The sequence below is a fragment of the Lachnellula hyalina genome, assembly GCF_007821495.1.
Source record: "Lachnellula hyalina strain CBS 185.66 chromosome Unknown contig00023, whole genome shotgun sequence".
Classification (NCBI taxonomy): Eukaryota; Fungi; Ascomycota; class Leotiomycetes; order Helotiales; family Lachnaceae; genus Lachnellula; species Lachnellula hyalina.
The window spans coordinates 74652-99169 of NW_022157137.1; the positions used below are offsets into that span (position 1 = coordinate 74652).

The 24518-nt window shown below is 48.3% G+C and overlaps 5 protein-coding genes across 5 annotated transcripts; 2 read left to right on the plus strand and 3 right to left on the minus strand.

Moving 5' to 3' along the window:
- Window positions 1-1436: 1436 nt before the first annotated feature.
- LHYA1_G002244 (uncharacterized protein) lies at window positions 1437-2861 on the plus strand (the record flags this gene model as incomplete). Its single annotated transcript, XM_031147221.1, has 4 exons — window positions 1437-1686; window positions 1745-1826; window positions 1877-2031; window positions 2104-2861. 4 exons carry the CDS (start codon window positions 1437-1439, stop codon window positions 2859-2861), a joined length of 1245 nt encoding a protein of 414 aa, XP_031007836.1.
- Window positions 2862-7374: 4513 nt separating this feature from the next.
- LYS3 (Saccharopine dehydrogenase [NADP(+),L-glutamate-forming]) lies at window positions 7375-8820 on the minus strand (the record flags this gene model as incomplete). The annotated part of the gene is made up of 3 exons (XM_031147222.1): window positions 7375-8621; window positions 8675-8757; window positions 8810-8820. The coding sequence occupies 3 exons, from the start codon at window positions 8818-8820 to the stop codon at window positions 7375-7377; spliced, it is 1341 nt and encodes a 446-aa protein (XP_031007837.1).
- Window positions 8821-11425: 2605 nt separating this feature from the next.
- exg1 (Glucan 1,3-beta-glucosidase) lies at window positions 11426-13225 on the minus strand (the record flags this gene model as incomplete). Its single annotated transcript, XM_031147223.1, has 1 exon — window positions 11426-13225. The coding sequence occupies one exon, from the start codon at window positions 13223-13225 to the stop codon at window positions 11426-11428; it is 1800 nt and encodes a 599-aa protein (XP_031007838.1).
- A 2311-nt stretch (window positions 13226-15536) lies between these two features.
- LHYA1_G002247 (uncharacterized protein) lies at window positions 15537-18153 on the minus strand (the record flags this gene model as incomplete). Its single annotated transcript, XM_031147224.1, has 3 exons — window positions 15537-15584; window positions 15633-15859; window positions 15966-18153. The coding sequence occupies 3 exons, from the start codon at window positions 18151-18153 to the stop codon at window positions 15537-15539; spliced, it is 2463 nt and encodes an 820-aa protein (XP_031007839.1).
- Window positions 18154-19703: 1550 nt separating this feature from the next.
- Window positions 19704-20898, plus strand: LHYA1_G002248 (putative CAAX prenyl protease; the record flags this gene model as incomplete). Its single annotated transcript, XM_031147225.1, has 4 exons — window positions 19704-19764; window positions 19819-19865; window positions 19939-20322; window positions 20374-20898. The coding sequence occupies 4 exons, from the start codon at window positions 19704-19706 to the stop codon at window positions 20896-20898; spliced, it is 1017 nt and encodes a 338-aa protein (XP_031007844.1).
- Between the last annotated feature and the right edge of the window lie 3620 nt (window positions 20899-24518).

A 24518-nucleotide genomic window follows, 5' to 3' on the forward strand; every position in this document is an offset into this window, starting at 1 on the left:
ATCAATCATATAGATCGGTTAGAATATGTACATACGTTCCTTCAGTGCATTTCTGCAGAGTATCCATCTTCTTCCAAGCGCTTTCAATCAAACCGAACCCTTCCAACATCACCGCTATGTGTGCCATCGACCAACATCGAACTCAACTACCGTCGACTTACTCGACTGCGACATTATCCGGATGGCCTTATAATGGCGAAGCAGGAGTGCTGTTCTGTTTCAGTCCCTGCAGCTGGCTTTCGGATCCCAGAGGCGTTAACTGTGACACAATGGAATGTTGGATGGCGTAACGGCTTTGCAGGTTTCAGAAAGCTTGAGAATGCAAGTCAAGTCTTTTTTAGGAAATTTCCAACATCAGTCTATGGTTATTGGCCAAAGACGGTATAAAAATGCAAGATCTAAGCGCTCGGTATCTGCTCCGCATCACAAGTGGGGGCGATTCCCAATCGCATGGTGGTGCAGCAGCACACCCCCAAAGCAGAAATGGAAACGATTAGGGGGCCAAAATCGACTGATCACGTAGTGTTACGTTCTCTAAAAGTCCAGGCGGCCACTAAAATGGCCGCCATTGTCGCGTCGATTTTCAGGGCTCAAGCCCCGGGCCGTACCGTACCAATAAGAAGCTCCATCTCTGAAAACCAACATTCAGAAGTCGATGAAAATTGTAGCCTGCAGTGCCTCTCAGCGCCAATCCAGACTGTCGGATGCGGCAGTGGACGAATATTCAAACATCACCTCACTATCGCCGTATTCCCATGGGATTATTTAGGCAACGTGTGACTTGTGATGCTTCCGGATTAAGTTCTCAAAGGGCCCAACCAGACGAGTAATTCGTGTGACTAGGTGATGAGTGTGCCTGAGGACTGGCCAACAGCAAGCTTTCAGAGGATGGCAGCATATCGATGGCGCAGGATTCGGGGGCCACCAGTGCCTACGACCTTGAACTAAGCCCCAAGTGCGATCCATGATGATCGCGCTCCCTCCACGATCGCCAATCAGTCGTCGGCACGGGCTTCTGAAGTCGGTAGGAGCCCTGTTGCTTTCCACACAAAAATGCTTGCCTGCATGAGCACTCTCCGGGGTGCCTTGCAGGAAGACGGATCGCGGGCTTCGGTCACTCTGCCATCAACGCCAACCGAACCTCCCACTGCGGAGGAGGTGAGATAAAAACACCTTATACAGTGGATCACGCCCGTGAGTTCAAGCCTTTTACATTTTTCAGATAAACGTACCTGCATACTTGTACATACACTCGAGTTAATATTTACGTTTTACGCGCATTCAGTGATCGGATCTAATCATCTTACTGGCCAAGATAAGATAGATCATTGCCAATTCATACTCAAACGATCGGAAAGCTCGCGCAACAACAGAAGCGTATCTCCCCGTGCGGGAACCACACTGAGCATTGCTATCTCAAACATTGAGCAGTCAAGATGCGGCCTTCACTTGCTCTTACCACGGCTTTCGTATCATCGGTTACGGCCCTCGAGGCGCTCTCAAACTCACCATGCGCCGTCCAATGCGGCAATGACCTGGGTGGCACGACCGGATCCGATATAGCTTGCCATGATAGTGACTATGGAACTACGCCTGGCCAGACCTTTCAAACGTGTGTTGGATGTCAATTGACCAGCACGTACGTGGACCCAGCCACAAAACAAACGGATCTCCAGTGGGCACTATGTGAGTGAAACTCGGCTCAGCTGTAGGTCTTCAAACTTTGAAACTGACAACCATACAGATAACTTGAGATACGCCGTTAGCTGGTGTTTATACGGTTTTCCAAACAATACAAAGGTTGGGGATTCGCCCTGCGTCACAAGGTAATTTCATTGTCAACCTGTCTTCGACGCAGGCAAGCTAATGTTCCCAGCACTGCATGTGGCCAGCTTTCAGGAGCCTTTGAATTCGACTCCCTCTCTCCTGATGCTGGGGTCTTTTCATACTGTCCCATTTACCAATCATTACTGGTTAATAAGTGTACGGCTTGTACATCTATCCAAACCTCCGAGTTTTATATCACTAATTGTATGTCTTCATCCTGATATTGAGCATCTATTCATATCACCACAAACCAAGCTGACAAAGCTTTACCAACAGTTGCCGTGGCTTTAAATGCCGCCTGTCAACAACAGCCATCGTCAGGGAGCACCATATCGTTCTCCGGCAACGTCTTCTCCGAGACACTCATCCAGATCACCAATCCTTCCTCGGGAGCGCAATCCTCCTACAACCCGTCAACAGGCGGCCTGTCCCTAGGAGCTAAGATTGGCATAGCAGTCGGGGCTATCCTCTTCGCTCTCGGCCTTGCGGGTTTCTGCATCGTCTGGAACGGACGACGACGCCGTAGACACGTCCTCGCAAAACACCAACAAGAGAGCGGCTACGCAGACTGGATAGCCCAACAACAAGCTGTGCAGGCAGATGCCTCGGGAGAGCACCATGAAACGCCCGTCGATACGATGAGTGCAGGTGGCTTCCACGATAGTCCGCAAAGCACACGGCCGTTAGTATCATCTCGTCCTTGGGCCCCGGGACACAGAGAGGAAGAGAGTCCGATGAGTGCGGTAGGCGAGAAAGTGTATTTCAGTCCGTACTCGAGCAACTATTCCAGCCCCGTTAGTGCAAGCGACCAAGCACAAGCCGCTGCTGCACGGGAGTGGCCACGGGACAGGAAGGGGAGCTTTTCGGGGCTTGGACGGAGCCGCAGTGGGGACGACATGGACAGGGAGGAAGGCGATCGGATCGAGATGCAAAACGTGCCGCCAGTGCTGCTGCATCCGGGACACGGGAGAGCTGCTGCCCCTTATTTACCAGGGCTAGGTGAAGAGGATATGAAAAGGGGAACCGCGATGTAATCACAACCAGTCCTCGCTTGTTTTGGATTTTGTGCTTTTCATTGGTCTCGAGTTTTTGAGCGGGAGTTTGGTTTGTCTTGGATGGGAACAACCCGATTGAGCATGGATGGATATATTGGATGGCCAATCATATGTGAATACCCACTGGTGTCAGAACCTACCTACTACATACCACTCCTTTATATTATATGAACATAAGAAAGAGTTTATGATGATCGATCGCATCTCTAAGCGCTGGTTCGAGGGTTTCCAACCTCAAGTGAAACTCTTTGCGATGAACTTATGAAATCCGTGCATACAGCTGAAGCCCCTTTAGACAAATGTTAAGGCTATATAAGAGCACATCTTCGGATCAAGTACAAGGCTGAGACATGTGCCGTGCAACGCCAGAAATGCTTACTTGATTCCCACGCCCCCCCAAAGACGGATCACTTGTTTGTGAAACCCCGAGTCTCGCACAAAATAGAGTTTGACAACACCTTTTCTATCTCTCACTTGCGTACAGTACACAATACACATCACAGCGAATAAATTAGGAAAAGACGATATATATTAGATACTGCTATTTACTGGCTTCAAGAACCACAATCTGTGCCACCCTCCTGCGCCGGCTTTAGCCAGCGCCACCAAAACGCCCGTCATCACTATAATCCAATGAGTGACTGTGCAGATCTGCCGACGGAATATTTTAACCCAAGAACGCCTGGTATTGAAAAGACCGAATGAATCAAAGGGATATCTGCTCCCTGCCTCCCAAATCTAAACACAACTGCGCTCTATGTAGTTCTGGTAAAGAAGAGTAAATGATACTGTAGAGAATAGGAAAAGAGGACAGGATAGGAAATATGTTGACCGAATTATGTACCCCCTTTATGATCATGAAAAAATCAGTAAGCACCGGGCCACTGCTCTTCTCCATTAGGACTCTCGTCTGCCTTCCTTCGCTTCTCGAGCACAAAACTTTCATTGTCTTTGCCTTCTCTCTGTCGCCGCTCCCGTGATGCGAGCACGAAGTCGAAACGGCTGCCGTGACGTTCTGCAGGGCCGGAGATCTTGACCAGTACTTCCATGCTGGCATTGGCGTTGCCTATACCCATGGCTCGTGTCCCGCGGCGGGCGCTTTCCGCTCCTCGGGAGGCTGTTCGTGAGGGTGGGCGCTGCTCAAGAGGGGGGGATATTTGAGAGGGAGGAGAAGCTTGGGAGGGGAGCCCTAGTGGACTTGTCCTGTTGTTTTGGATCTGGACTAGGGGCGGCTGAAATTGTCGAGGAGAGGACCTCGCGCTCTGAGCAGTTTGAATGGATGGCGGGCTTCTGGGAGTGGTATAAGGTGATGAATAGGGTGCAAGCTGGATGTTCTTTGTTGCGTGTGTGGTGGCTGTATATTCTGGTGTAATGGGAGGTGAAATATAAGCCTCGTGCGTGGGAATTTGGAGATTGGCGTAGGAGGGTGGCGGGTTTAGGCTTGAGTGAGAGGAGGATGTGTTTTGCCAGTGATCGGGGTCATTTGTCTCGGGTGGAAAGGGAATTGGTTGCGAGATGTGAGCTCTATCTTGTCCAACAAAGGCTCGTTCTTGTGCGAAGAGATAATTTGGACCATACGGGTCCACTGTTTTGATGGGTGGAGTAGAATTCGAGTACGGATTGCCGTAAGCTCCATCCGTGGGAGATGTTATATTCTTTGCACCGTAGCGTTCATCAAAATTTGATGCTAGTCCCTTCCGTCGCTTTGCTTGTCGCTTCTCCCAGAAGCAATAGAAGAAGATTGCCACTACAGCAGCAAGAAGGGCGGTAAGTCCTACTGCTATGCCAATGATTGCACCCGTCGAAAGCTTTTTCTTACTTTTCGGGTTTGGGTCTTCCGACTCCTCATGGTAGCCAGGATATGTTTTGTTGACTGAATTAGTAGAGAAAACACTGCCTTGGATGCCAAGGACCGTTCCAGGCGGTGTTCGCTGGTCGCAGCTAGCGTCGAGTGCAATGAGGACTGTAAAGTGCCTGGTCAGAAAATTCCAGGGAGTGGGAGATGTTCGAATTATCATTTCGGGAAGGCTTACAGTTTCTGAGGTACTGTTGGTCATCACTCTCCTTGAAACAAGACTCGCAGCTCCCAAGGTAGCTCCCCCTGAAAGCATTACCATCTGCAGTGCAGTAGGAGTATTCGCTTTCATTCGTCGGAACAAGGTTTCCGTTCTCGAGAGCAGTTTGTAGCGACCCACAATATTTACTTGTAGTGCAAACGGACAACTTCGCATCAGAAGCGTTGTCGAAACCAAAGAGACAACTATCAAGGGTATATCGCAAGTTATCTGACAGTGTTAGCAATTTTTTGAAGGGGTGGTCCTGTTTTAACGTACAAAGAAACCATTCTTGATCACTCTCGCCTGAACTTGATGCAGTGCTTGTTTGCAGGCAATTTAGACAGGAAACAAACTTTTGCCCTTTGGGAGTATTTCCATAATGCTCATCGATGCATGTTATATCAGAACCAAACGTTGTTGAAGCATCCGGATCCGTAACGTTTGAATTCGGATTATCGATGCATACTGGCGCACATGGAGAATCTGGAGATACTTGTATAGCGCATGTCAAGTCTGTGAATATGAAGAATAACAAGACTGAGGCTAGAGCTAGAAGAGTCATGCTGTACGACTTGCGAGGACGATGAAACCTTCTAAAAATATACTTTGAGATCCTATTCGAAATACTCTAGGGCCGATGTTGCTTCAAGAAGGCTGAGTTCGGTCTTGGGAGGAGAATTTTCAGCCTCGTCAAGAAAGCACTCGAAGGTTACAGTGTTGCTACCCTTTTGGACAAACCCGAAAATGTAAGGTAATATTGAAACGACGAGATCCTAGATGACAAAGATATAAATATAACGTCGCGGAAGAGGCGTTGCGGGGTCGAAGGCGATATATACAGACTGAAAGAACAGCAGAGGCATCCAACTTTGGACCCCAAGAGCATGGGGACAGGCTAAGTCGACATTTCACTCTACCAAAGCAGCTCCAAGAGCGGAATTGCGGGTAACCAACATGATCCCCGTTGTCCAAGTGGTCACTGCATTATCTGTGCCGTAATCTCAAAGCCTACCTGCCATTAGAGTCGTGTCTAGGTCCAACGAGCCAGCTAGTCGCCGCTGAACCAGAGCCTTGGGATCGTAAACCACACTTTACTGGTCGATTACTGTGAGACTTGCATACTGCAAACTCAAAAAGAAGCATGGTCATCGGAACAGGCCTGGTCGGCAGTAACGGCTGAGAATGCAGCCTGCAAATATTCCAACAGGACAAGGACTGCATCGACCTGGCGGGCCTTTCCTTGGAGTATAGTAGTTCTGGGTTGGCATTCAGTGGAGTCCTACGAGCTCCTGCCCCTGTCCGGGGAATGTGAAGCGAAGCCAGTAGAGCGGGTCTTCTTACGCGCCCAGTGCACATTCAGCCTATTATTGCATCTTAGCCGGAGATGCGTCAAACCAAGCAAATCATTCGCCGTCCAGATTCCGTGCATCCGCGTCTTTACTTTCAAGGCTGGCTTCATACCTTGGTGTAACTGTGGCTGCTAATGTGTCAGAAAGCTGATTTGAATTCAAAGCAATATCACCATGGTGAAAACCGAACCTTTGGAAGTTCTGGACGTTTATGACGGCACCCATATTGCGTCTAAATGCTTTTGTAGGTTATGCGAAGATATTGCGCTTAGTGCGATGCGACGTTGCCTGTACTCCGTAAACGAATGCTGCAAGAGGATAACAAGGAAATGATTGCCGCAGGCACATTGTACAGTAGCACACTTCTTTTCTGCTTCTATCCTAGGAACACGCTTACCGTCGGTCTTCACACCGTCGCTTACCGCGCCTACCGCGCATGCAGCCTCTGTTACTAGGTAGTAACTCGGCTCCGTGTGGCACTGTATATTGACTTCAATATATTTCCCACTTTATTAATATTCAATGGATTCCTGAAGAACAGTGTTCTCTGACCGGGCCGTATTTAAATCTGCCTTGGATGACAGCTGGGATATCGAGAGAAGTAGTAGATTTACTGAGAAGGCGCTCCTCCTACATTTCTTTGCTCTCACTAAGGAAGGGCTTTTGATAAAGTGAGCTTTAGAAGGTAACGAGAAAGGTGACAAGAAACTAGAAAGGCAGCTCTGCCGGCTTTTAGCAGATCTTGAGGGTGGATGGTGAGATATGGGAGGTCTTTAGTACGACGCGAGGTATGATCTATAATTAAGTACATATACCTTGTAAAACCATATTGTTTGAATCACGGGCCTTGAGTATGATACCAACTTTACGAAACACACACGCTAGTGAATGTTAAGCGGCCCCTCATTTAGGGGGTAGTGGTCTAAACGCTGCTGAATAAGGGTAACTTGGTAATGGTCGGTCCTGAAAATCAATAGGAGCATTGCAAGCACTCAAACCCATTGGTTAGTTGCAAACTTGTTAATTTTCCTGTTCCATGGACAATCATCTAAGTCTCTTTTTTTAAAATCAAGCCCAGCAGAATAACTACGAAATAGTCTTCTCAACCAAGAAGATACCATATTTCTTCAACTCCGCCATCAATGGATCATTAATCTTCGAAGACATAGGTGCCAAGATACCCTTCTCCGAGATCGTGCCATCAAGCACCTGCTTGACAGCAACACCGCAAGGAACACCGACCAACTTGGCCATAGCACTGTAGCCCTTAGGGTCACCGTATTCAACAAGAGTAGAAGTCCGGGTCTCCTTGCTGCCGTCCTTATTCTCGATTTCGAACTTGTGTTGCAACATAACGAGATCACGCTCGCCTTCCTCGAACTGCATCTTCTTCTCGAGAGTAGCGCAGAGGGTATCAAGCGGGTTACCACGGGGCAGGATCTTTTCATCAGAGAAGATACCGACCCAACGGAGACCGGCAATAATGCGCTCTTTCTCCTCGGTGTCTTTGAACTGAGCCTTCGAGGCGATGGCCCATTTAAGATCTTCCTCAGACGCGGAAGTGGCTGACGAGATCTTCTTGGTAGCATCCTTCCAAGATATTGGCTCCTTGAGGTAATCTTGAGCCTCGTCGCTGAGGAAACCCATGTCGACTAGAACACGGACGAACTCGGGGAAGCCTTGATATCTCAAGGTACCTCTAATGATAGTCTGCGCCTCTGGGATGTTGTATCGCTCCTTGTAGGGGGTTGAGTCTCTGTTGGGGTAGGCAACGAATGCGAATCCAGGGTAGATGAAGTATGGCTTGGCGGTACCCATGAGTTCTTTGCCTGGTATATCCACAACATTACCATCCTTGTAGTACTTGGCAGCATTTCTCAATGCAAGCAAGACACCTCGAGATGACCAGGAGAATTTGTAACCAAGAGGGTTGTCTGATGCCTCAGGAGCTGGTAGCCCACCACAGTATGACAAGAATGACACGATCTTTCCTCCAGCCTTGTGTACTTCCTCGATGGTCTTGATGGCGTACAAGTGATCGATTCCAGGGTCAAGACCAATCTCGTTCATGACGGTAATGCCAGCCTTCTTGGCTTCCTCGTCCAACTCAAGCATTGCGGGTGAGACATAGCTGGTTGTGACAACGTTCTTCTTGTTTCGGATGGCAGACTTGATGACAGTTGCATGGAAGGTGTAGGGTATAAGGGAGATGACAAGGTCATTCTTGGCGACTTCAGCATCGAGGGCTTTGTCGTCTGTGACATCGAGGGAGATAGGTTTGGCGTTCTTTACTCCTTCGGCGAGCTTCTTTGCACTTTCGAGAGTTCTGCATGCTGAAGAAATGTTAGCTGAAGATGCAGCATAGAAGGAAAGAGGATTTCCCTACCAACAGAGACCTCAATGCCAGCATCACTGAGAACATCAAGGGTGGGACGTGTGACGAAGCCAGCACCGAGCATAAGCACTTTCCTAGATACTTGTCAGCGGTGATAAGGAGTAATTGAGGGGAGGATAAGCTTACTTTCCAGCCATGATTGTGATGATGTTGGGGAATGATAAGAAATGGTTTGAGGGTGTCTTTGACTTAAATAACAAGTGAGATTTCCGTAAGTAACCTCACCGTTTACTCACACGGAGGGCGACATTTTTGGAGGGGTAAATTTTCTAAAATGACGCCGACCTCGGGGCGGTCAACTAGGGTGGGTTTAGCGGCGAGGCGAGGCACGGTTGAGGACAGTTTGATAAAATCCCACGACCTTTGCTTCCTCATCTTCTGCCTCTTCCTTCCACAGCTCTCAGGAGCAGACATTCTACACAAACACCACAATATCTCACAATCCATCCCTTCCCTCAGACGTCTTTCCACTCCACCGCAAGCATGTCGGCCGTCGATTACTTCAAGCAAGCTCCTCCAATCTCCAGGTAGCAGCTCCTTTTCTCCTGCCACACACATCTCCTTGCTGATACTGATGCAGTTTAGGACCATTGCTGCGTCTGCCTTTACTCTCTCCATCCTAGCATACCTGAATGTCATACCATTCTATTATGTACTGTTCATCAAAGAAACCTTCATACAATTCCCTCCACAAATATGGCGGCTCGTCACAGCGTTCCTCATAACTGGTCCGAAGTTTGGCATCATATTTGACACGTACTTCTGTATGTGCCACACACATCCGCAGACTGTGACTACTGCTGACTCTGGTATAGTGTACACATACGGGAGTAAGCTCGAGAAAGCATCTCCCAAGTTCACCCAGCCAGGAGATTTCTTGACCTACATTCTATTCGTGTGCACGGTCATCGTGGTAAGCATAATTATTCTCTTTTTGTACTACCTTATTCCTTTGGCACCTCACATTACTGCCCGCATAGTGCATTGCCCTCAACTATTGCGGTTCCTGAAGATGAGGAAGATTACCCCTGCAGCTTCGACTGGTCCGTCATTCGCAAAATAATAAAGGGCCGGATCGCGGTGCAGGCATGGTGGGAAGTTCCTTTGAGAAAACTCGTGTCGATTCCCCAACTCGACTCGGGTGGTTGTGACTCCCTACATCTCAATACTTATAAATTCCTCCTTGCGTTTCTGTCTCGCGTATTCGACGAGCTCAGCTAACGAGTAATCAGGGCTTGAATGTGGCCTTCACAGGCGCTTATCTGTTCACATCAGCTCTCGTGCTTGCATTCGCTTACACCTCCTGCCAAGATGATCGCGGCATGCAAGCTACCTTTTATATCATGCAGATCCCCGCTCAGTATATGCCTTTTGCCATGCTTCTTATAATCCTCATCATGGACAGCCCCCAGCAAGCATTGATTGCAGCTACTGGCCTTATTGCGGCTCATCTGCATGACTTCTTGACACGGCTGTGGCCGGAATTCGGTGGTGGTACAAATCTGTTACCAACACCAGCGTTCATCAAGAGGTTGTTTCAGACTCGGAGGACTACCGTGTCTCATAAAGCGTACGGCACTTCTATCGCTCAGGCTGAATCTTCGGGATCAGGCTCATCTAGTGGCGTGTTGCCTGAGTCGTGGAAGGCTCGTGGATCGGGGCATAGGCTTGGAGGAACTTGAAACGAGATGGATTATTAACTTGTTTAAATGAATGTATTAAATGATTACCATGACCACATCACTTCTGTCCTTTATTTCACCCGTCGCTCTCTTTAACAGGAATTGAAGCAGCTTGTTGCAGTTTCAATTGAACATTGGCCGATACATTTTCCCCTTCAGATTTGTAAGAGTCGGGCGCTTTATTCTCTACGAGTTCTCCTAAGAGCCATGCACAGCCTATTCTTTGAGAGACTGCTCAGATCGAAGTTCACCTTTTGGGATGGGGCTGTGCAACCAACCCTACTGGGTAATGTTTGTGCAACCAGATTGGCTTGCAAAAGCCGTCTTGCATGCTCGCCAACACCAACATCTCACCTCAACTTTCAACTTCACTTTGATTTCGAGAATCAACCGCCTGTCTCACCACATCATCAATTACCTCTTCGCCATATCGTACACCCTACAACCCACGCCCACGTCCACGCCTAGAAACGACCTACTGCTGAAAAAATTCCTTACGGTGCAGCTTTAAAGCGAATTTGTTGCACAGAGCATGACCTATGGACCTGAAAATATGGGAAGGGTGTTGGCGGAAAATGAAAATCGCTGGCTTGTAAGTCGACAGTCTCAGCATATAATTGCTCTTTGCGCTGCTCACAGCGACTGGATCAACTACCAGCGTACTGTACGAGTAAACCAAGTGACTTTGCTGCCCGCGCAAGGTTCTTTGAGACTGGGTCTAAGATGAATTGCAGAGGCATGACATACTCACTTATTTATTTGCTCAAGATCTGATCAGATTTGACTTCTACTGGGCCTTAGCTTGAAAATGAATAAACTCATATATTGACAACATATCTCAAATGTTGTTGCGAATATTTAATTTAATCTGAATATACCAGTATGTAGCTTTTCAGGAAGTGGAATATATATACCGAAACTCATCATCATTCATCCCCAAAAGAGCTCTCTCATCTATTACCTGCCTGCCAGCCATCCAAGCAAGCAAGGATAAGTCTATCACAAAAGTCTGTGTCTAAGAATTGAACGAACCTCCGCCTTTACATCCACCGCCATCTATCTACCAAGCCTCGCCCGCAACGCCAAGCGATCCCCTAACTGCCCTCCTCGTGGTCCTAGTGCACTGCTTAGCGAACTTGCGATCCGTCAGCGGGTTCGGAATAATGCCACCCTCAATGGCGTTTTGAAACCCCCATGCACCAGGGCCCTTCAAAGACCATGCAAAGTAGCCACTACTGCTCGCCTCGAACACATCTAGCTGCGCCTCCACGTACTTCCGTACCTGCGCAATCATGGCGTCGTTCCATGTGCTGAAAGAATCCGCCTGGCACTGACATCCGGTGATAGTGCAGCTGAAGCCAGATGTGGTGCTGTTGTCGGGGTTGACGCAGATGTTTGTAGTCGTGCTCCATTCGCCGACGTAAGTCGGCACGACGGCGTTGGACGTCGAGAGGGCGGTGCTCCAGCCGCAAGCTTTGGTGATGTGTTGGGACTGGTCGAGGTCGTTGTCGGCGGGCGTGTAGAGCTGGTACAGATGCGTATCCATGGCGAACGTCTTGGACCCTTGTCCGATGATTGCCTCCGCAGTGGGGATCCAGGAGTCGACGCCTGCATACGCATCCTGCATGATGATCTGTAGGTTCGGGTTTGCGACTTTGGCTTTGACGGCTGCGTATGCATCTTGTGTCCATTGTCGTGTAACGCCAAGGTCGTTGGCACCGCCTGCCATGGGCTCGTTGGTTAGTTCGATGCCGACGACGACGCCAGCGTATTCTTCGGCACCGTATTTCGCGGCGATGGTTTCTAGAACCGAGGTGGAGCGGTTGAGGTTGGTGCCTTGCTGCCAGTTGACAAATCCTACACGGCCGGAACTACTGTACCCATTTTGACTACCAGGGGAGCCATGGCAATCGACCCAAACGGACATGTTGTATTGCTTAGCCCATCCAATGGCTTTCTCTAGATACGCGTCTTGACCTTGGTGATAAGGGGTATTAACGTTGTCGTAGGCCCAGAACCCGATGGGAATCCGTAGAGCATTGATTCCCGTATCGGCTAAGGAAGCGATGTCATCTTGGGTGATGAAAGTGGCCCAGTGCTCTGCTAGGGCTTCTGATGCGTTGCTTGTGGAAGAGAAGCTATACTCATCGACGGCGAGCGTGTCTTCGAAAAGGTCGGCGTTCATCCATTCTTCAAGCACCAGCCAGCCGCCGAGATTGACTCCACGTAAAAAGGGAATTTTGGGGTCCGCTGTGGATGTTGCGGATGTTGAGGATGCAGCTGCAACAGACCTGGTGGCTGAGGTTGCTAGACTACTAGTTGAGATTGCTGTACTAGAGGCGTTTTTCGAAGAATACGATGTTGTTAATGTCCTGAGAGTGCTTGCCACAGAACCCTGAGTCCGCGAAGAAGGTGTATTTGTAGAGTGAGAGATGTATTGCGTGGTATTGAGTGAAATAAATGATGCTGAAGTTGATCCGGAGGGGACTACTGCAGAGCTTCGTGTGTGGTTATAGGTGCGAGTAACGTTCCAATACCCAGTTGGTTGAGCTGCACCGCTGCCAGTACCAGTTGAGCCTCCAGTAAAGAATATTCCTGAGGGTACTCGGGTTCTGGTTGTTGAATTTGAGTACACAGCGGCCGAAGTGTTGGTGACTGGCGTGGAGAAAACCGGTGCGGTGCTTACTACACTTCCCGCTGAAGTGGATGTGACTGTGACAGAATCAGGCGCTCCAGATGATCGTGTGAAATGGGGTCGTTGAGTCCAGTCCGGTCGATCAGTCCAATCAGGCCGTTGAGCAAAAGCTGGGCCACCCAGGAGAACTATGGCCACCAAGGCCGTTGATAATGAGGTCAACATTTTGAGATGTTAATTGAGTTATGTTTAGAAGCTGAAGATATCCAGTCGTTGTAATAGGCTGGTGCAATCGTGTACGGAGGCTTCACCTTTTCGATCGTATAGGAAGTATGTTGTTTGGGTTCCTTCAAGTTCGTGGAAGCTGGTATGTCGAAGATCAGCATTCGTTTGTGCCTTTGACTTTGAGTCGAGGAATGTCTTTGAAATTAAGAGCTTCAAATGTTCCAGACAAGTTGAAGTAAAAGTTTGCAGCGTAAAGTGCAAGTAGAATCAGCCTGTGATATTGACAGAATTCGCCAGAAATGAGAGCTTATAAAGTATCTCAAAATCCCAAGAATGATGCCAACACTTCGTATACGAAGCTCTGAATTGAAGTTCTCCAAAGCGCAGCTGGAGTTAAAAGCAGCAAAAGGAGTGACAATTGGTGAACTTGATAGCAGAATGAAGGAATGTGGATAGGAACAAGTCCCAAAAAGAATGTCAATGCTACAGTAGAAGCAAGAGAATAGAACAAAGGCTGAAAGACAACAAAGGTTAAGTATCAAGGTTGAGAGTAAGAAGAAGAGGTTTGCTATAATAGCCAACTCACACCACAAACGACACGGCCAATTAGGAGATTTGTGGACTCTGAATTTACGTCTTCGCCGAATTCTCATTTCGATGAAACGTTCAAATAGAACAGGGCCCGTTGGGGGATTCTAAACGGTGATTGGTGTGGCGAGTGCTCTTTCTCCGCAAATTGCCCTGAGAGGTGGAAACAAAGAGCTATGGATGGCTCATGCTATGAGCTTCTTGTCTTCATTGTCGAACCAGAAGACGGGATTGGTTGCGTTACGATAGGCGAAGTCTAGATCAAATCCCGAATATTCAGGAAGTGAAAAAGGGGTCTCGGTTGGATCCTTCGTTTCGTTTCAAAGCCCTTTGTAAAGCGTGATTTCTGTGAGACATGGGTTATTATGGGGAAAACTCAGAGACAGACTATGAACAGGATAGACAACTTACTAGGAATGGGCGAGTCTGAGTTCAAGTCGAATTCGAAGGCGGTTGGCATTTTGAAACTTGGACTTGAGGTCTTTGTTATAGATTTGGCAATGCAACCATACGCGTCAACAAGAGGGACTTCCTAACATGGTTACCCACATTACCTTCCCAATACAGTGACAACCGCCCGAACGACTCCAGTTCATAATCAACCCGGCATTTGAGCCCTCTCTGATAACGTTCGTTATAATTGACTTACAGTACAGTAGGTGCGATTTCGAGTTTGCTTCGAATCCACAGTTCCTTCCCCAACTGCCTTCCTTACAGATCTCCTCCACGATACATCGCGCGCGGCGCAGGTGGACGTGCACAGCTTTTGCCGCATTTTGTAAGGATAACTCTATGTGAGAGCGCTATAGTATAAACCCTTGTCCAAAGCGGCGAATGATTCGAGAGAGGTTGAATGCCGAACAAGGTTGCGAAGCTTTTGTACCTACTCGAGCTAATGTAGGGGATGCGGGAGGGGATTAACGACAGGCTTGCGCTTATCTCCTATATATCTACCTTACGTTAAGGTTACAGTTAGGCGAGCGCTAACCCAAATAGGAAATTCAAGGGGAAGGTGGGGGGGCAAGTACCATCCACCTCCCTAAACAAAGGCTGTTTATCAGATTGCTGTCCACCATAAGTCCAGACCAAAGAGCGAACCATGTTGTTGTGATCAAGGCTTACAAATGAAGCTATTGTGGTGGATTTGCGAGGGCATCGGACCCTTCCGTACCTCAACTGCCTTCCTGGGATCGAGCTTGTCTTAGGAGCCGTTACCTAGTATCTTGCGGCTGAGAATAAGCTTTGACGTGAAAATTGGCCGAACGGGACATTGAAAAAGTAACGAGCCAAAGCTATAATCTCTGACTGTCCTTGGACTGCTGGATGCCTCAATTGATGCTTGTTTCATGGATTGGATTGCCTCCAGGATTGATCCTATCATAGGCAGCGCAGCAAGATTCATGTTTTGAGAATAGGAATTCATTAGCCATTAAAATATAAAAGCTATGTACGCCCCACAAATGCCACCACAAATAAAGCGTCTATCGTTCGTTCTCTCATCAGGAAGGGTATAGTGCAGAATCATCCGTCACCCTTTCTTGCCGTCGTTGAAGCGTCTAATATACAAGTTTCGTACAAGGTCGTATTCTGGCAGTTTTGCCCCGAATATTCTGAAGCTGTCGTTATGTTGGAACAGAAGTAGGAAATGTTGTCAATGATAGTATGTAGATAAGGAAATTCTAGAGAGCGTAATTCGTGTCGTCGATGTAGTTAAATAGCAAGGCTAGCTTTTAGTCCAGCCTTCTCTTACGCCGATCACAACCAGCACAACCTGTAAACTGTTAGCTGCTTTCCTTCCTATGTAGGTGGGGCTGCATACCACTGCCGCGATGATCAGTAGGCCCACGATGGACATCCATCTATTGAGGTTCCGCCACCATTTAGCGCTTTCGAATCTTATCTCATCTACCGGTCCAAATTGGCGGGCAAAATCGTTTGCATAATCATTAGAATTGTCGAGATTACTCGTGCTATTTTCCACATCTCGTTCGCGCATTTCGGTCATAGGATTCAGAGGCAGCGGCAGAAACGCCGCTATCATCCAAGCTATAACGTCATATTAGCGAGAGTACAGAGGGGCCAAGATAGCATTCCTTACCAAAAGGAAAAATAAATCCCAAAGTAAACATTACTATTTGAATATTCCGCCTACCAAACCATCTGCCATCAGTGGACCAGCTTATAGACGGAGGATCCCACATGCTGTGTCCTGTAGCTCTTCTGTCATGCCGCAAGTGCGGTGACCAAACACTTGATAAACTCCAAGTCCTGAAGCGCCGTGTGTCAGGATCATTATTCTCCTGTAATGGCGCAGGAGTGATTTCCAAAGAGCCGCGCGCCGAAGGTCTTCCAATGTTGGGGTGAACTCCCCTAGGCCGCCGTCTTGGGCTATATATACTCAAAGGAAAATGGTCTGTATTAGGTGATCCGGTCGTGAACGAACCAGAACGGCTGTCGGTGCCTTCAGTAGAACTTCCAGGGGCTCCAGGGGTGCCTAAATAACGCCGCTCTCCGCTTCCATAGTAAAGCTTCGCCCATGTAGGTATTGAGCTTGAGACCAAGCTATTAGCCCTCGAGCTGCTGCTTGAGCGCATGGTGTTGGAACGCCCGTTATCCGAAGAAGTGGTGCTGAAGAATCCAGAGAGCCGCGTTCTCGAGGGACGCGCCCGTAAGTCTTGCATATCTGTGATCCCATCCCCATGTTCATCTTGATCGCCAACTACTGGAACAGAAGAGCTGCTCTGATGGCGCCTGCCGCCTCGAGTAAAGGCGGGATCTGGTGGCGATATAGGAGACTCGCTTCTTCCTTCTTCCCGCTGTAGGGATGAACTGATGCTCAGCATCTGCCGGCTGTTGCGACTGGTGCGACTTGGGGTGCTTGGAAATCCTCCACTCATACGCCCGCTGTCGTCCGACCATGATCGCGAACCTCGCTCGGTCCCCTCTGACACGGAGAGCACAGTTGAAAGCTGTGAGCTCCATTGATGAGGTTGCTCGTTCATGTGGGACCGCAGTGGGTGAGTATTTTCCGCCCATGAACTCGATGCTGCTGCTCGGTTGGAAATAGGTAGCTGAATTAAGGATCCACTGCCAACTACTGCTTGTGCTGCTTCTTGTTGACTGAGAACAGTCGAGATGGAAGTGAGTGATCCAGTCCGAAGGGATTCTCTAGACCGAGACTTGTAATATCCAAAACTTTCGTTTGATCTGTTGGCTCTAGGTCGCAACGGCGGAACTACCAATGATTCCTGGGAGTATTTCTTTCCGCCAACGAGATTCACTGACGAACCGGTTAGTGATGGGTCCCCGTGCAACTCGTAGTTCTCGTTCTCGGAATATCCAGTCTGCGGTCTATGGATGACTGATGAGGCTGTATCGGCTTCGGAAGGGTCGCCAAATACTTGGTAGTTGGAATTGTTGGAAGAGGGAGGCTGGATAGCAACTTCGGAAGCAGAATCAGATGTGTTGCCGTAAACTTTGTAGTTTGTGTTTTCAGAGGTTGTCGTGGTAGTCTGGGTGGAGCGAAAGGAGGGTTTCGCAGAGAGATCGTGCGACGCGGCGGCAGACGGTAGGTCGTATACTTCTGGCAAAGGTGGAAGAGGCGGTAGAGGGCTATCAGCAATTGTTGTGGACTTTTGCTTGATATCTGGGGTTTTCGGAACTTTTCGTAGGCCACCAACAAGTTGATAATTCCAAGGAGAACTGCTTATATGATCCGCGGATATTGGTTGCTTGCCTTCGGAAGCTGGAGTAGCAGGCGTGAGTGGTAGTAGGCATGAATCAATGGAATTAGACCGGGCCTCTGCATGAAGAGCCTCTGAGGCTAGCGAATCGTATGAGCTTTTCGTAGGAATAGAAAATGTCGGTGATTTGGGAGTGTCTTGCACTGGTTGGGGGTCATCTTGTAACAGTGAGAAGGTCTTGCTATCCTTGTGGATTTGAAGACGCTTTTTTGAACCCTTTTTTGGCAGACGTTTCGGCTTTGAGATTGTAGATCCTGTTGCAGAGTCGGCATTTTGAGGAAGATGATGCGTTATATGCGTCGACACAGGCGAGCCACTCGAAATGGCCTCCCCTTGTGCTTTGGAGGTGGTTTGAAACTCGGGTGCTAATGCAGGTGTGGGATCCTTATCCTTACCCCTCCCATGGCCAGGTGCGAGCAAAATATGGGATGGGTGGGTCGGTAGCGGCGTCCGTCCGTAAACCTCATCTCGTTCCTCTTTTTCTTGGCCCAAGAGTCGCGGGGGTGTACTTGGGACGAGTCTAATTGCTGAGATTTTGTTGCTCTGGGAATTGCTACGCTCGTGCAAAGGCTGCCGAGATGGTGAACCTTCCGACATTTTCTCGGATCGGTACTCGGCAAAATCGTCCCATGAGTCTACCCGGAAAGATTGATCATAAATGAAGGCATGGCATTTTCGGTCCGTACGTAAGGCAGGTTCGGTTTTTGCAAGATGAAGATGACTGATAAAGCCGGTGCTATATATGTCTCTGTGATGCGATGGATGATGATTGATATGCCTGTTTCGAATTGAGTCGCGACAGGCTGAGTATTAGATAAAAGATAAAAGAGATAATATAGGTAAAGAATTTCGTCGGGTCGTGATAAATGGCGGTCTGCGCTGGTGGTGTTGTTGTTTGTGTGCTTCTAAAAGGACAATGGGAACGAGGGATTGAATATGAACAAGGAGCGGAGAGAAGAAAAAGAGATACAGCAAGTAAAACAGTAGGAAGGAAAGAGAGCGACGGCGATGGTTTTGGAAAAAAAGAGGAAGAAAAGGATTGCTTGAAGCTTCTCGGGGCAAGTCGTCAATTTTGGTCTACCTTACCGCTGCGAGGCTGGTCAAAAGTGGCTGCAGCTGGCTTTCTAGCGCGACGTATCGCTCAGGGGCGGTCTGGATCAGTGGATGCCACTGGATGGATAGTCGTCTCTCTTTGGAAAAAGGCTGGTAGCAGTAGTAAAGTATCCGTCTTCCTGATTTAGACGTAGTTCCATGCATAAAAGCATCATTCTCGTGCAGCCATTCGCGGTGAGTTGAGCAGGACTCAAATGCCTGGCACTGCATCCGGTCTTTACTACATAGGTATATCTCTACTCCAAACAAAGCACAAAGTACCTCAGCAGGAGCCAGAAAGGCAGCGTCTGATATTACCGACACCTCCATCCGGTTGTGTAAATAGTATGATATCCATCGTTGCTCTCAGTCACGATTGGAGATCCATGCTGCCCCTCCTCCCTCCAAGACCACGACCACTGGTTCGATCGCCACGATAACCACTCCCAGCACCGATTGCCCATAAGAAGACCGAATAATGCCATTCCCCTCGAGGTTCCCCAGGCTTGCAAAGTGGCCAGACTGATCTGTGTTGTTCTTCATTTCCGCGTTTTGGTTGGTAGCGAGGACACGAACGTTGGCTCCGTTCCATCCGTGGGCAAAGCTGCAGCCGCAATCTAAATAAACGTAAGGGGAAGACGCGCAATGCGAACTTCAACGTGTTTTTTTCGTGTCCTAGTCGTGATTTGCCAGCCATGCCATGGGTGAGTTTACAGACACACTATCAAAATCGCTTCTACCACGCCATTAGAATCATACGCCTTTCAGCTTGCTATGTGAGGTTTTGCTTATGCATTGGAATCTGTAGAGTATCTGCCTTTGTTTTGTTTGTACTTCGTATTGTTTTATTGTAAACAGGCGATCGATTCTTGGAGTGCGTGCCCGTGCAGTGCAGTGCATATGCAGTGAGCAATCCAGAGACTTTGACGTTCCTAGATCCACCCAATAAATTCCTCCGTGACGCCGACATCTCAAACTATCCGTCCCATCCACAGAAGCCAATGTGCCTGTATTGTTTCTAAGGTACCTCACCTATCCAAACAACCAAATACAGTATGGCTCCCATCACCACCAGTTTGTATTCTCGTCTCAAATCCTACTACACGGGTGAGAAGGGTCAGTAGTCGTCGCCCCCTCTTTCCCCACACCCCCATCCACTAACAATAGCAGAACCCGTAAAGCCATTCTTGACTACCTACGCTGCAGTAGCCTTGCTGGTCAGTCCTGAATATCACATCACATCTAACCCAAACACACCGACCGACTCCTACTTACCTTACCCGCTCACAGGTTTTATACACGCTGGTCTACGTCCTACCCTTCTACATATCAAAAACAACTCGCCCCTCATCTCAACTTTCCCGCGACGCACCCTCGGTCATCAAAGGCCGCATAGCTTCCGTCACAACATCCTGCATCATCTGCTCCCTCAGCACCTTTCTCCTCCTCTACTCCGTCGTTCAAAATGGAACGCCTCTGCAAGCCCTGCATAACCTGGGATGGTTCCCCGTTGGCGTGGAGGAATCCGTAAAAGCTGTCGCTCTCACAGCGACTCTATTCCTTGGACCGCTCTTCGAGGCCGGCATCGTGGAAGGCGGATGGAGGAAATGGATACGGTTGGGGAGTTTGAATGCTACCATAAGTGGGTGGATAGGCTATCGGAACTATGTAGCGGTTTGTTCCCCTCAGCTGCATTATTGACTCCATATTGATGTTTGATATTAGGGCCCTATCACTGAAGAAATTCTCTTCCGATCTGCATCCGTGCCTCTACTACTCCTCTCCAATACCTCGAATACAACAATCGTCTTCCTGACGCCTATCATCTTCGGCCTGGCACATGTCCACCACTTCTACGAATACCGCATCACGCATCCGCATACGCCTGTAGTCGGAGCTCTCGCCCGATCATTCTTCCAGCTTGCATACACGTCGATGTTTGGCAGCTATGCTACATTCCTGTATTTGAGAACTGGGAGCTTGCTTGCAGTGGTGTTGGTGCACGCATTTTGTAATTGGATGGGGCTACCGAGATTCTGGGGAAGGGTCACCAAGGGCACTGATGACATTATGGGTGAAGAACTTGGAGGGGGAAAGAGGAGTGAAGATCGCGTTAAGAATGCCGCTGGTGGGAGTCTGGGAATTACCTGGACCATTGTTTATTACATCCTTCTTGTGGCGGGGCTGTATGGCTGGACTCAGATGCTATGGACGTGGACGGATAGTCCATCTGCTCTGGCTTTATTTTAGGGGGGCATTGGGAAGAGGGTGATGTTCATGTAACAATTATGGGTTTTCTTGCTTTTGGTGTTATGGAAACAGAGCGTTCGGTGTTAGTTGGGGGCGGGACCGAAACTGATAATACTATAGTGTAATGAAATGACGGAAGCTGCTTTTACCTAAAATCTACCATGATAACTAGACCGCTAAGTTACTCGCTATTTACAAGACCTTCTGGAACGACCATCGGCCTTTGAGTACCCAGGCAGTCTTTAAAAGAAGAAAAGCTATTATTTTCCGGTTTCAAGCGCCTTCCCATGAGCCTGAGACTAACAAGTAGGCATTCAATACCCAATTGGTAACAAGAACATCTACATAAGCTCCTAAATACCACAATACCACAATACCACGCACGTGCTGAAAGTGCCAACAAGTGAGGGTGGGGCCTTGCTTACCTACTTGCTTGCTATAAAACATCTCTCACATTGCATTCACTAGCACTTTTTGAGAGTTACACGTACACAAAGGATACAGAAAGATATTGCCTGCATATCGTCGAAGTGTTCTTTTGTTCCTGCCTTAACAGGAAAAAGATATCTTGTCTTGACAGTAAGTGTAGTAGTAGTAGGAACCGTAAGCAAGAATTAAAAGATGTATTGGATGGGGTAAAAGTATAAGTACCTATGAATTGCGATTTGTGCTTAATATATATATAAATAAAGAGCTGTGATGTCTACTTATCTTAGGTACCTATACTATATTGTTTTAGTGTACAAGTACTAGGTACCTCAAGCTTCCCCACTGCCAAACTGCCAATCACTTTCTTTGAAACCCTTCAAGTATGCTCGTCGTTAGTTATACTGTGCTTCCCAGGGAACCTATTCTCATACACCTTTGATTAACGTCCTATGCCATCTAGCACGTTGGTGCCTCTTTTTCTGTTCACAGGGAGGCTTCTTCTTCTTGTGGAGACGGCCGTAAGACACTATGGGAGTTGAGGTTTCGATATGACTAGAATAATATACCAGTAAATAGATGGGGGAAAGGGGTCAAGGTGATTGAAGGTGATAGGTAGAATGTTTTCTTGAGCCGACTTTTATAGGCTTCTTAACATATTTTTAAAAATAGAGACACCTGTACAAACTTGTCTAAAGCTTTTGCGCAAATTATGTAGCAGAGGCACTCATTTCTACTTCTTCAACCCGCAACTTTTGCCCGGCTTCTGGGAATTGCGCATTTTTGGGAACAAAGCTGAAGGTCTATATGCAAGTGGTATTGATATTCTACGCTTAAAGCAAAGATACAAAATTGCACTCATGAGCCATAACTCCTACAGCGTCTTCTTCTCCACGCCCACTTTCTCCTTCCTCTGCCTAGCCTCAATCTCGGCCCTCACCTCACTCAACAACTCACCTAGATCCTCCTGCGGCTCGGCGGGCAATCCCAACACTGGCTCCCTATTCGAAAGTTCATCATAACTGGCCGATCTTTTCAACGTTGGTGTGCCAGCTCTCTGGTTTAGCTTCTTGATCAGGAAAGTCTTTGCAGGGGAGGCGAAGAATGCTGTAGCTAGCGCTGTGCCGATGGCGCCGTAGAAGTATACGCGTGCCCAGACGAGGAAAGATGCGGGGAGTGTTAGGAGAACGAAGGGTGCGGTTGCGAAGGAGAATGTTAATTGCGTTATCAGGTAGGAGAAAATGTCGTAGTAGATCTTATAGGATGTTGGTTGTGAAGTTTTGGGGTCTAGGAAGAAGGGGCGCAAGTGACGGCGACAGTCTGAGGATCATTAGTTTACTTGCACTAGAGAAGGAAAGGGGCAACTAACTCTTTGCCACGGTTTGAATGAAGCTAGCTAGAACGAATGAGAGGTAGTATCCGGGATAGAAACCATGCCAGAAGGCGCTAGTGACGAACGTCGCCATGCTTGCTCTGAATCCAGGTTTCTTGCCTCGTGGTGTAACACGTAGATACATGTAGTTCCGCAGCCAGTTATTGGTGTTGATGTTCCAGCTTGCGAGGTAGGCTCGAGTGTTCTGGGCAGATTCTACTCCCCACGGACTTACATTTCGAAGCCTGTCCCAGCTGACTTTGCCGGTAGCTGGATCGACGCCCCTATAGCCAAGTCCGGATAGAATGCATGCACCTTCTGTCAGAGCCCAGACACCATAGTACTTGAGACGAGATGTAAATCCAAGCATATGCAGAATACACACGCGGTGCAGAAAGCCATATTTCATGTATTCGTCACCCACTAGCAAATCTGGGTAATACATTCCAGAGAGCTTGATATATAACAAGATCCAGAGTAATCCGGCGGCCGCCTTCCAAGTTGCTGGAGTTCCACTACGAGGAATCTTTCTCTTCTTTCTTGTAGGCGGTTTCTTCGACGGGTCTGTTCCTACTGGCATTTCGAACATAGTTGTTTCGATCCAGCGTCTGTAGTCGACATAGTCGAAAGCTGGCCCTGCCATGAGAGATGGGAAGAATAGAACGTATCCGGCGAAATCCAGCAGACTCGGTAGCTGCTTGATAGCCCTCTCCTTCTGGAAATCTGATAAATCCTTCTCTGGCAAACGCCCATCCGCAACATTCCAACAAAAAGACGTGAGCTTCATGACCAGTACCATCTGAGCCCCTGTAATGTCTAGTACCCCAGGGTTATTCGCAAATTGTCTCGTGAGCTGATTGACTGATAGGTGGCCCATGCAAAAGACGAAGCCGATCCATGGCATAAAGGGACCCTGTACATATTGAGCAATACAGTATGCTCCTATGGAGCTCACCGCCAGCGTCCTAACACCTCCCCATAGATCGAAAAGGCCGACTAAATAGAAGGTAGAGACGCTGTAGAGAGTTAGCCTTTAAGTCTTTCCCATTTCGGTACATGCTGCCAACCTGATTATAAAAAGGTTCTTCAAAGCTGGTTTCCCATCTGGAACGCGTTTGAGGAGGCCAGCAAGAGGGTAGGAGAGGAAAAAGGAGGCTACGAGCTTGACTGTATATTGTTTAGCTGTTGTGGCACATCTAGAGGCATTGATCAATGCGCGAGAGGAGATTCATACGGTCATCTGGTGAAGCTCCCAAACTACCAGCAGCATACTCAAAGGCTACTGTGACGTCAGAGTTGGACTTCGGAAAATGTTGAGTTGCTTTGGGTCCTTACGAATATTGATATATGGTAGCATGATGTCTTCTGATTTTGTCGGTATTATTGAGACTCCATCTGCAAAGTTCTGATGTGTGCTATCACAGGAGCGATGGGTGGTTTGGGGAACTTTGTTGATTGAGAGACAGGCACATGCAGTTTTGAAGCGGCTGTGCCCGTCACTAGCCACTCCCAAGTGTTGGACGTAGCCTGGCGCTGACCCTTGTTGGTACCGCACTGCACTGTACCTAGGTACCTAGGTTTAGGTACTGAACGCCCTCACGACATAGGATCGATGACCTTTTACAATAACAAGCAGCTCCAACTACATATTGACCTCTCGAAACCTGCCAATTCCTACACCTCGAATGCGCCGGGTTAGCAAATCGCAAGCCATCAACCGACAGTAAGAGGGCGCGATTGACGAAGCGTGGGGAAATGACCATATCAGCTGGGCCTTGACATTATTGCGCTTCTCAATCCAACCACCAATTAAGAAGGCAAG